The 12,897-nt window shown below is 37.1% G+C and overlaps 1 protein-coding gene across 9 annotated transcripts in view; it reads left to right on the top strand.

Moving 5' to 3' along the window:
- Positions 1-11,351, top strand: part of MAP7D2 (MAP7 domain containing 2) — a 138,522-nt gene extending 127,171 nt beyond the window's left edge. For all 9 annotated transcript variants that reach the window (XM_075131854.1, XM_075131850.1, XM_075131842.1 and 6 more), the window contains 4 exons: positions 4,118-4,196; positions 4,903-5,089; positions 6,916-7,195; positions 9,566-11,351. In XM_075131854.1, the coding sequence (XP_074987955.1) occupies positions 4,118-4,196; positions 4,903-5,089; positions 6,916-7,165 (516 nt within the window). In that variant the 3' untranslated portion in view covers positions 7,166-7,195; positions 9,566-11,351. The remainder of the gene's footprint in view (positions 1-4,117; positions 4,197-4,902; positions 5,090-6,915; positions 7,196-9,565) is intronic.
- Positions 11,352-12,897: the final 1,546 nt, after the last annotated feature.

Here is a 12,897-nt window from a genome sequence, read left to right as displayed (position 1 = left end):
AAAAAGGCATAGGTTAAGTGAGAGCAAGTAGAAGGAATACAGACAGAAAGGGTTACAGACAAAAGTAAAAATACACTTTTTAGTGGCTAAGACTTAACTCAACAAGCTACAGCCTTTGTTTGAGGTAGATTTCTTACCAATCTTTTTCTTTCCAGCCACGCCTGACTTTCTCTCAGTCAGGACTTTCCACAGAAGTAAAAGGTGCTGGTTTCCTTTGTCTTCCTGGGTGACAGATCTTTGCAGAAGCAGGTTTCTCACTTGTATTCAGTTCCCAGAAACTTCAACCCCCTTGGTTAAAGGACCTGTCTTTGTCAGCTTGCAAGAGCTCTGGCCCCTTGCGTCTGCCTAGTGATGGATGCCATGATGGCTTCTTCCTCTTGCTTTATATTATTTTCCCAAATTCACTCTTTTGTCCCCAGACCCATTACGTCATGCTGTTCTTCCCTTCCTGGGGACTTCCCATCCCCCTGCTGATTCATATGTAAAATGGTGCTTCCATTATTTTTGGTCACACCTTGCTTAATGTCATTGGAGACAGAAAGATAGCCGACTTCTCACCTGTCTGGGAGAAGCCTGTTTTTCCCTGCTTTTGGTTACAGACTTTAAAGCATAATGCCCTTAAGTGTCCATATTTTCTCAGGTTTCAGAGTAACAGCCGTGTTAGTCTGTATTCACAAAAAGAAAAGGAGTACTTGTGGCACCTTAGAGACTAACCAATTTATTTGAGCATAACTAGTGTATATAATAAGATCTTCTACACTTTCCACAGTATGCATCCGATGAAGTGAGCTGTAGCTCACGAAAGCTTATGCTCAAATAAATTGGTTAGTCTCTAAGGTGCCACAAGTACTCCTTTTCATATTTTCTCACAGAGTGTTAATACATACATTTCACAATGATATTAATCACCAGCGTGTCATCAGCGTTCAGAAAAGAACTTCCTCTGTACACTTTGCTAATACAGTAATATTGTGTACAGTCAGTTGATTCTGTTACCTGCCATTTGAAGTTCAGATCCCTTCAGGGGCAGTCTCCCCCATATGCTAGGTTGGTGGCCTTTTTAAATCTTTTATGTAAATGTGCCTTCATTGTCTCTGCCTGATGACCAGGTGGGTCAGACAAACAAATGCACATTCTTTTGCCTACAGCAATCTGTGCTTATGCATTGCTTGCCAAACACATTTTTGAGAACATAATTCCAGCACATATCTATAACTCTTTGGACACACTCCATGCATACATCATGCAAAAATATTAATGATCAGTGAGTTACTAGTTTTCAAATGATATATTGCATGCCACTTTTTGGGTATATAACATGACAACAGTGTGTGAGGTGTAGTGAGTATGTCAGGCCTGATGAGTTGCTGACAGAGTAGTGAACCACCCGTGGGCCTTTGTGTCACAAAGGTATTTATTAGGGCTGTCGATTAATTACAGTTAACTCATGCAATTAACTCAATACATTAATAGCGATTTAAAAAATTAATCACCGTTTTAATCGCACTGGTAAACAATAGAATACCAGCTGAAATTTAATAAATATTTTGAATGTTTTTCTACATTTTCAAATATATTGATTTCAGTTACAACACAGCATACAAAGTGTACAGTGTTCACTTTGTATTATTTTTATTACAAATATTTGCACTGTAAAAATGATAAAAGAAATTTTATTTTTCAATTCACCTGATACAAGTACCATAATGCAATCTCTTTACCGTGAAAGTGCAACTTACAAATGTAGATTTTTTTAGTTACATAACTGTACTCAAAAACAAAACAATGTAAAACTTTATAGCCTACAAGTCCACTCAGGCCTGCTTCTTGTTCAGCCAATCGCTAAGAGAAACAAGTTTGTTTACATTTACTGGAGAAAATGCTGCCCTCTTCTTATTTACAATGTCACCGGAAAGTGAGAACAGGCATTCGCGTGGCACTTTTGTAGCTTGCATTGCAAGGTATTTGCGTACTAGATATGCTAAACTTGTGTACGCCCCTTCATGCTTCGGCCACCATTCAAGAGGACGTGCTTCCATGCTGATGACACTTGTTAAAAAAAAAATGCATTAATTAAATTTGTGACTGAACTCCTTGGGGGAGAATTGTATGTCTCCTGCTTTGTGTTTTACCTGCATTCTGCCATATATTTCATGTTATAGCAGTCTTGGATGATGACCCAGCATGTTCTTCATTTTAAGAACACTTTCACTGCAGATTTGACAAAACGCAGGGAAGGTACCAGAGAAATTCTTAAAGATTTCTAAGGATAGCTACAGCACTTGACCCAAGGTTTAAGAATCTGAAGTGCTTTCCAAAATCTGAGCGAGACGAGGTGTGGAGCATGCCTTCAGAAGTCTTAAAAGAACAACACTCCGATGCGGAAACTACAGAACCCAAACTACCAAAAAAGAAAATCAACCTTCTGCTGTTGGCATCTGACTCAGATGATGAAAATGAACATGCATTGGTCTGCATTGCTTTAGATTGGATGATTGAATTGGATGATGAGCAGAACCCATCGTCAGCATGGACGCATGTCCTCTGGAGTGATAGTTGAAGCATGAAGGGGCATATGAATCTTCAGTGCATCTGGCACGTAAATATCTTGCAATGCTGGCTACAACAGTGCCATGCGAACACCAGTGCTCAGTTTCAGATGACATTGTAAACAAGAAGCGGGCAGCATTATTTTCTGTAAATGTAAACAAACTTGTTTGCCTGAGCGATTGGCTGAACAAGAAGTAGGACTGAGTGGACTTGTAGGTTGTGAAGTTTTACATTGTTTTGTTTTTGAGCGCAGTCATGTAACAAAAAAAATCTATATTTGTAAGTTGCTCTTTCACGATAAAGAGATTGCACTACAGTACTTGTTGTAAGTGAATTGAAAAATACAAGTTTTTATTTTTACAGTGCAAATATTTATAATAAAAAATAAATAGAAAGTGAGAATTGTACACTTTGTATTGTGTGTTGTAACTGAAATCAATATATTTGAAAATGTGGAAAACATCCAAAAATATTTATATAAATGGTATTCTATTATTGTTTAACAGTGCGATTCATCACAATTCATTTTTTTAATCTCTTGACAGCCCATGTATTTATATTTCTTTCCCAGGAACAGCAGCTCTCACCCATGGATCATAGTAAGACTGGGTTTTATTGTCTGTGGTGGACATTACACCAGCTGCTTTTTGGGGGGACTGGGAAGGAGTTTTTCTCACGGCCAGACTGGCTGAGACGGAGTGGGGTTTTTTTGAAGCTCAGGGACCTGGTGGGACAGGTCAGGAGGAAAGGTTCAAGTTGTCGGAGCTTAGTAGGTATCCAGTGGAGTTACTCGTTGAATGGAGGATCCGGTTCCCTGATGTACCAGTTGGAAGTGGATGTATGGGAAGGGCATCTCCTGGGGAACTGGGGCTCCTACCTTCTGGTATAGCAGGGAGACAACCTTGTATCCCCACCCCTTCTTAACCTTCATAGGAGAGAAGGGCAGTGAGGACCCAGCAATGAGCTGGGGCCAGGCAGGAAGTCCAGAGTGCTGTTGGCAGCCCTCACAGATCGGTGGGAATTATTAAGGAAAGAATGACCAGTACCATACAATCCTTGCCAGGTATTTCCAAAATGAGTTAAAAAAATTGTGGCCTAATTTAAACTACATCCCTTGCATCTTGTCTGTCTTCAACCCCCATTCTCCTGGCCATGCAGGAATTCCCCGTCCATCTCAGTCAACTTTCTGATCCCCTTCTGGCACTGTCCTATCCCGTCCACTCCCCTACCACCATCACTTGAGCCTCTGCTTTTCCCTTTATATCTTCCTTACACACCTTGTGCCTCTGTATCCCAAAGAGGGAACTGAAGATAATTTCACGAGGCCATGTGTACTCTCAGAGTAACTACTCTGGCAGTGTAGGGAATACTTCTACGATAGATGCAGCCTACAGATCAAATTCTGTGTTTTGTAGTTTTTGCTATGTGCTTGAATGTAAGTGAGGAAAAACATTCTAGGAACAATTGTTTCTTAACCAGCAGAGATTTTTAAAGGTTCTGAGTCCAGTCAATTCCTTGAATCTTGGAACCTTGCATCTAATGTAGTTAAAACATTATTTGGTTACAGAAGGACGAGCCAAAACTGGAGATACCATCCACTTTGACTATGGAAAAGCAACCAAAAACTCTTGTTCTCAGTCAAACAGGTAAAAGCCTTTCATTTTTGTTTTGACCAATATGCAGTGTTGTTAACTTGAAAACAAAAATCCATAACCTCAGATAGTGCTGTATTGTCATAGATGCTGTGTTTTCTTTCAGAAAAGGAACAAATACATTTGTGTAAATATGTTAAACATAAGAAAATAGAACATCTTTTGCTTACCAAAGCATGGTAAATGTAGAAGCAGGAGACAACTATCCTGAGGGGTAATATTCTACTCCACAGCATGTCCCAGATAGCATTTATATAAAAGTTATTCTAGCCTGCAGTTTTCTGTTTGTTCATTGTAGTCTACATTCCTGTTCTGTAGATTCTCTAGAAATATTCTCCCCTACAGCCAAGTTTGACATGCTTTTTCAACATTTTTTTTAAAATACAGTCCCTTTTGCATTTAATTTGGTTTTATAACAGCACATATATATATATATAAAAGAATGATAAATGAAAAATGTGTAAATAGTGAAGTGTCACTTTTCTGCATTTTTTTCCCCTTCTCTACGGCTTCTCTGTGCATGTTGTAAAAGATAATATATTATCTTGTTTCTTTTTCAAATTGTCCTACAATAGCAGGGTGATTGACAAGATAATATGATGGGTCACTTTCATCTCTAATTTTTATGACTCAAATAATTTTGTGATTTTTAAATATAAACACTGCTACTGTCATATTTCCTAATGATGTTCTTTTATAGAAATCAATGGACTGACAGCCTGCCAGGAGAGTAAAGGCTTAGGATGTGCTGCTGCTGAAACACTTTCTCGAGATCTATTTTCTAATGGACTTAAGTCAGTTACGGGGCTTATTCAGCTGGATGCCATTGATGGGAAATCTAACAGCATGGATGATTCAACAGATGAGGTTCAGTCTATGGATGTGAGGTACACATCACATGAAACACACAACTTTTAAGTAACTGTTCAGAAAACCAAAACCAACCCACCAAAATATATGCAGTTCTCTCATTTCATTTGTTAATCTGTCTATCTCTCTGCACAGCCCAACCCCAAATATGGACTCCTGTGTAACTACTCTTTGTATGTTCTGACTAGTAGTATGCTCTCAAGAAGTAAATGCACTTTCAGATCTAAGGATAATTACAATCTCTTATCTCACTCTCATATCCTGCAAAATAATTAAGCTTTTCCATTGTTCTCACTTGCCAAGTGCACACAAACATGCCCAAACATTTTGGATTGTCCATAGAGTTCACATGCTGTATTGCTGTGAAAATGGGTATTCAAATATCAGATTTTGTTTTGTACCAGAACTATAAAGCAGTGGCATATAAGTCATTGTGTTGTACAAATAATGCTGCAGGTTAGAATTTCTACATACACATTTTCAATTATTTTAATCTTAAATCTTTTAATTCATGTTAATATAACAAATATTTGGCAACAAGTAAACAGTATGAAGTAAGCAAGTAAACAAGCATTACAGGATCGTGAGTGAAAGACTCCTATTGTACAGTGTGTGCAACAAGGGAATTGAAATTTTAAGATTGCTTGGAGCCATAGTCCTGAATTCCTTGATTTTAGTAAAATTTCATATTTAATATTGCATTAATCTAGGTTGTTTTAATCAATGGGCCAAATTAAGCTCTGATGCAACTCTGATTACTTCAGTAATTATGCAATTGATCCATTTGTTACAATGTTAGGTTCATTTAATTTTTAGTTATAATGTTAATGGCGAATGAACACTATATTTAAGGTTATAAATATATTCTATATCTATGCCAAACGTTGATATACAGATGTCTACAATCTTCACTTATTTCCTCCTGTTTCTCTAACAAATAGTCGAAAGGGTATGGGGACATTTCAAATGCAATTTTAATAAAAGATTTTTCTTGTTAAAATCTTGGTATAATCTTCAGACACAACATGAAAAAACTGAAAATTAAATGAACCTAACATCATAACAAATGGATCCATTGCATAACTGTTGAAGTAATTAGAGTTGCAATATGGCCAAATTTGACCCATTGATTATTACATTAATGCAATATTAAATATGAGATTTTACTAAAGTAAAGGAATTCAGAATTATAGTTTCCAGCAACCTTAGAATTTCAGTTCCCTTGTTGTACTGTATTTAGTTTGTTCTGTAAAAGTTAGCTTTTTAAATTTCACATGGTTTCACAATTTTCACATGGTCAAATATATCTTTGTTAATTTTGCGCAGTACAGATTTCAGTCTGAGACCACGATCCTGCAAAGATTTATCCACAAGCTTAACTGAAATGTATGCATTGAAGGCAATGGGCCTACTTGCTGTTCATGAAGTTAAGTATGTGTGTAAACCTTTGCAGAATCAGGCCCAGAATTACTAAGATGCAATTAGAAATGGTAAATATAAGGAATCTGATGGTGCAGAGAGTGGAATACTCAGCTTTTTTAACCTCTGGGTCACCAGTTGGAATCCAGCCTCTCTGAAATGAGCTTGTAATCTCAGTCCAGTTCCTCCTGGACTGTGTCGATACCACACAGCCACCACCAAGGCCAACGTTTAAGGAGTATGAAGACAGAATTACTTTCTCTCCTCTATAAGTTGGCCCCTCTGTGTATGAGTTGGGCCATGGCATGTTGTACCTGTTCCTACGATAAATAGTACAGCTTTCAGGGCTGTCGTAAACCTTTTCATGAACACTAAGAGCTTACAAGACTTTTATTCTGCTTTTTCCTTTCTGTCTTTCATACAGTCCTGTTTCAAAAGAAGAACTTATATCTATCCCAGAATTTTCACCCATGAATGAACTCATTCCTGGTGTTTCTATGGACCAAAATGGAACAAGTAATGCCAAGGCTCTTGAAGATCTCTTGGATTTCACAGGACAGGCCACTTACTCCAAGATATCCAGTGAAAACATTAGCATGGATGATTGTAACAAAAACTTGATCGATGGATTTAACAGTCCTGGGCAGGAGAATACACTTAACTCCATCTGTTGACAACCACACGACTCTGTTGTACAGATGAAGGTATAAAATTGTGAGAAATATCTAAAATATGACAAGTTGTTGGGAGTGTAGATAGCACATGTTTTAGGTTAATCCAGTAGTACGAGCAGCATATGTGGAGAGTTAGGCTCCTGGACATTTAAATTTGGCATAATCTTCCGTGAGTAGACTAATTAGGAATGTAAGATTTGGCATAGTGGAAAAGATGAATGGTCCACTTAGTCCTGAATCCTGTTTTAGAGTGCAGTCTGCGCTAAACAGTGTCCCTCAGCGCAAGGTATAAACCCTCAGAATGCTCCTATGTATAACAAAGCAGAACTCTCCGGATCTTAACTGTAACTCCTCCTGACCCAAGATGTTTACCAGCTTAAGCCCTAAGGTATGAGAAGTGATGGTTCTTGTAACTTTACCCTAGCTAGTATACTTGCAGATGCTTTTCTTACTCCTTTTTTAAAACAATAATCTAATCCTTTTCTGAAATGTGCTAATCTTTTTGCCAGAATACCCTGCAGCCAAGAGTTTCACAGATTAATTAAATGTAACATAAAAAGCATTTACTGTTATCAGTTATAAATTCTCTTCTAATTTCCTCTTATTCTTGTATTATGGGAAAGGGTAAATATGAATAAATGTTCAGCTTCCTCTACATTTTTATTCTTTTTTTATACCCCTATCATACTACTTACTCTTCCCCTTTCAAACCAAATAATCCTAGTCTTCCTGAAATCTACTAGGATAAAATTCCCCAATCACATAAGTGTTCCTTTCTCTGAACACTTCTGCTCCATTTTTTTAGATAAAGTGACACAAGAGAAACCTTGTGAACCCTTAGAATACTGATTAATCTCCAGATGTTGAACATTTTGGGGAATGAGCATTTTCCTAGGTTTTAGAGTAACTTGTTAGCCACCTGTATCAAATTCAAACTCCTTTTTGTATCCTTCAAGGACTTGCACAACTTCACTCCCTTGTACCTTTCCACTCATCTTTCCTTTCATCATCTCTTCTTGCTCCCTGTGCTGTGCCCAAGCAGGACAGATAACTGTTCGCTTCATGTTGTGCTCCCTCCTAATCTTGTGCCTGTGCTTCTTTTCATATAGCCTCCGATTGTATGCTTGGAGCCTCTGTCCTTACTCATTTTGTCATACATCCACCCTCTCTACTGTCAAGGTCTCCTTATGACACAACCTGTTCCAAAAGGCCTATTAACTCTAGAGCTCTCTGCAGTTTAATTGTTAACTAGTCAGATGAATGAGAATCCTCAATAAAAGTACAAAAATATGAAAGGAAAAGATGTAAAAACAGAACAAAGGAAAATAAACCCCACATAAAGATAATCAGAAAAGTGTGGAACTTACAAGATATGTCTCATCCTCAGTGTTTGCTCACCTTGCTCTTTGAGTTTGCCCATTCGTCTTCCTGCAATTTCCTTTCAGTGACTACTTGGATTATAACTTTCTTGGTATAGGTGTTTTGTCTTCATACTAGTCTGTAAAGCGCCTTGCACATTCTTGGTACTCTGTAGATAATAAATAGGTAAGGAGGGCAGCCTGAAGGAAGGGGAAAGCTTGTTTGGCTGTTGGAAAGATGGGTCACACCACTATGCTTTCCTATATAATAAGTTTTTACTGGCCCCACTTCATCCCTGTTGGGAACCCCTGTCATGCCCTACCTCACCCTGCTCCTGGTTTCTAACCACAGCCAGGAGGAGTGGGGAGCTAGCACATGTCCAGCTAGGAGTAGAAAGAAAGTGGAATCCAGATTGGTTTTATGCTGGCACTGCAGGAACTCACTGTATAGTTCGGAACTATAGATGTAAATTCTGTGTCTGGCAGAGGACAGTGTCTTTATTTCTGAATTATACAGACAGTAGTCAGTACTTAATAAAATGTTTAAGACTTTTTGTTAATCTGCTCTGGTACCCAAATCAACTAGTTACATTAAAGCAATTGAAGTTACCTGTTTAACTTAAACATTTTAGTGATAAACTAAGGGTATAATGAAAAATATAGATGTGTGTTCTTTTCGTTAAAGAACTATGCACCCTTCCCTATTAGTTATGATAGTCCTTAATTATATCTCATTTCAATTTAATAACAAAGAGAGAACAGTTAAAAGCAGGACCAGTTAAGTACGCAGCAAAGTGGAATGTGGGAGTGATTGCCATTTATTATGGTTCAGTGCAGCAGATGTACGCAGCATCGTACTGACAGTTAAGTAACAGTCCTTTTCCTGGAAAGTCTGCAAGCTAAGTGAAATACAGTATGATATAATGATAGTCTTAATGTTAATTGTAGCATTGTACTTTATTGCAAGAGAATCAGTTCTCCATTATAAAAATTGGAGCCATTTTACTTATATAAGCTGTTTGGGTGTGTTTTTAATTGACAGAGGAAGTATTTGTGGAGGATATACGTCCTGTCATGCTGCTGGCAGTAAAATACGAGCTTGTCATCAGAAAGAGCTTCTGCAGTCTTTTGAACACTGGATTTCACATAATCAGAGCTGAATATAACTTTGTCTTCCCAAGTGGTATGTTGAATAACTGGCTGTTCTTGGTAGATGCCAGGAATCTATAGCCTTGATTGGTTTCAGGGAAGATTAATTGTTCTTTAGAATTTGGGCTTCATCTACTAATAAAGCTCTTACTACTTTTTTTTTAATTTAAATTTCATCTGAATACTTCACTGTGATTTTTACCCTGTGCGTTTTATTTTAAAATCATTCTTCCTTTAGTTTTATCATACAAGTACTTGATGTAATTTTCTTGTAAATACTCTGAGGTTTACCCACAGTGCATTGAAATTAAATAATGTACTGTACTTTAGCTCTGTGCCTATTTTTTTAAATGGGGAAAAATATTGATGAGTTCTCAGCAACTCTTTTTTGCAGGTGTATAATTGCAAAACTAGAACTGAGGAAGCATGAAAACAAATAATTATTCAACTGCTGGAATCAAAGGATCCTCCTTACAGACTGTGGAGGGTTAATTTATCCCCCTGCTACAATGCATCACACATGACTATTTTGTCTTTTTTTTTTTTAAAGTCAATAGTGACAAAGTAGTTAGTTAATACTAATAAAGCCTTGGGTTGACTCTTGCTGAAGTCTTTAAAACTCCCTTGATATAACACTTGTAGGCAATGTAGGCATAATATCCATTACAGTTCTCTAATATGTATTACATAACTGCAGTAGTTCTAAGCAAGTATGTCATGGGATTCAGATAAATGTTGCGTTAACTGTTTGAGATCAATTATTAATACCAGCAGGCTTTCATTCATGTAGATAACTATTTTGTGTCTTCCTACAGACTCAACAAAAAATATAATCAGTGGTAAAACAATAGACAGATATTGCAACAGAAATACTAAGTCTGTGAGACACTCTCTCTCACATAGTATTTTCACGTATATAACAATATTAGACTCCTTAGTACTCAACAAACATCTATATGGGAAAATTCATATCAAGAATGTAAAATGTAGACATTATGTGCCATACAATGTATTTTAGTTAGTTTTATTTCTTTTGGTGAGCTATGGTAACTTTTATGCTATATTCTGTGCTGCCTGGAGGACATTTTTGTCCAAATCTTTTAAAAAAGTCACTACAATTCTGTTCGGAGACTAACAAAAAAGTAGAAACTTTTATATGTAGAGAAGTTTACAGTGTAGCTTGGTCTCAATTGTAGCCACGTTCTTCTGCTTTTAAAGCCAGCAACTGTTTAAAAATTGAAGTAGCCAATGAACCTGTGTTTGAGTATATAAAGAAAACATGCCTATAACAATAGTTCTTTTTATGTTGGTGTATTTCAGCAAAATACTTTTCTAGTGACTGTTCAGTAAGCTGTAGCATGGTATCGTGTCTTCCAAATTAGTCCTACAGTTGTTTCCTAAATAAAATTAAAAAAAAAAGAACCAAAACAAAAGAATCATGTTTGTTTTGCTTGATATATTGTGTTTGGCAGATGTCACCTGAGATGTTATATTTTATTATGGTGTCATTGTATAACCTGTAGATTACCTCACTTGCATGACGTGTATAGCATGTATAAGAGTGAAATACATTTTCATTTGAGTCTGACTTGTTTCCTAGCTTCCCCCCCTTCCCATGATCATGGCAAAACTACTGCCCCCCCCCCCCAAATAAATAAATAAATAAAAGCGTAGTTTGATTTGTGGTGGTTTTCTCAGCAAGGCTTAATACTACATGGAGGGATAATTCCTTAGCCTCTCAAAATACTTAACTTTTTACCTTTGTTTTCAATCTGATGTGGTGGTTTGCTTCTATAGGCTGCTCTATTCTCTTACTAGTCTTGTCTCAGGTACTTGAACTGTTAATTATCCACATTACAAAACAGCCTAAAATATAAATGTTAAACTGCTCCTTAGACTAAATACAAATATCTTTTTAGAAAGAGACCAGCTTGTTCCATGTAATGACTAACAGTCCCTTGATCTCTTGGGGAGGAGTGGTCTGCAAACATTTGTTTTAAATAAAAGTAAAATAAAACAAAATAATTTTAATGCAAAATATCAAATATGTAAATCTGATATATTTTAGAGTGTACTAATACGTTGCCTCTGTCATCCAGGATATCTCTTTCCATCATAGTGTTTCAACACATGCTCATTTGAGTTCTGTGGTACACTGAGTCCTTTATGTGATTTCTCAATACAATTGCATTCTAAGATGATAGGAGGAGACACAGATAGGTGTACATATAAATAACTTCAGATCCTTTTCTTACTGACTGTCAAAGATATTTTTCAGCAGGATTGGGCTGAATATCTGGGGTTACTGCTCCTGTAGAAAATAGAATGTGTCAGGGGCGGAGCCTTAATTCATTTTCTTACTCTTTGTACTGGTATTCATATTTGCTGCTGTGGTTCAATGGACTTCCTTTGTATAGGACAGTGGTCCTGGAACTACAGTCTGTGCACCACAGCTGGTCCTCCAACTTCTTCTAGAGATCTACAGAATTAAACCATTAGAGAACCAAGCTGTAAAGAAGGCAGGGAGAGAAGTGGGTAAAAGCGATCTTTGTTACAAAGTGATCCACACAATGGAATTGTTGGAGAACCACTGAAATTAGCCTCTTTCATTGTGTTAGATGAAATCATATACTACATTGCTAGTGTGAAGTTATAGAAAAGTATTTACACAACTGGACTAGAGCAAAATTACTATAAGGTGTGTGCACAACTAATTGAAAGATGGTACTCAGAGTAGTTGTCAGTGGTTCACTGTCAAATTGGGAGGTCATAGCTAGTGGGGTCCACAGGGGTCAGTCGTGGATGTGGTACTATTTAACTTTCATTAATGACCTGAATAACAAAGTGGAGAGTATGCTTACACAATTTGCAGATGACACCAATCTGGGAGGGATTGCAAGCACTTTGGGGACAGGGTTAGAATTCAAAGTGACCTTGATGAATTGGAGAACTGGTCTGAATTCAGTAAAGACAAATGCAAAGTCCTTCCCAAGTGAAGGACAAATCAAATGCACAACTACAAAAGATGAATAACTGACTAGGTGGTAGTATTTCCGAAAAGGATTTGAGGGTTATAGTGGATCACAAACTGGGTTTGAGTCAACAATGTGACACTGTTGATTTTCATTAATACACAGTCCTTACTTTATCATCTGTATAAGCTCTCATGTCTGAAAATTAGAGAGTACTACTGCTCACTCTGCTAATCATCAATTACCTATTCTG

This window comes from Caretta caretta, chromosome 1 (assembly GCF_965140235.1).
Source record: "Caretta caretta isolate rCarCar2 chromosome 1, rCarCar1.hap1, whole genome shotgun sequence".
In the NCBI taxonomy this organism is placed as follows: Eukaryota; Metazoa; Chordata; order Testudines; family Cheloniidae; genus Caretta; species Caretta caretta.
The sequence above is the reverse complement of the archived record's forward strand: the minus strand, read 5'-3'. Positions and strand labels throughout refer to the sequence as shown.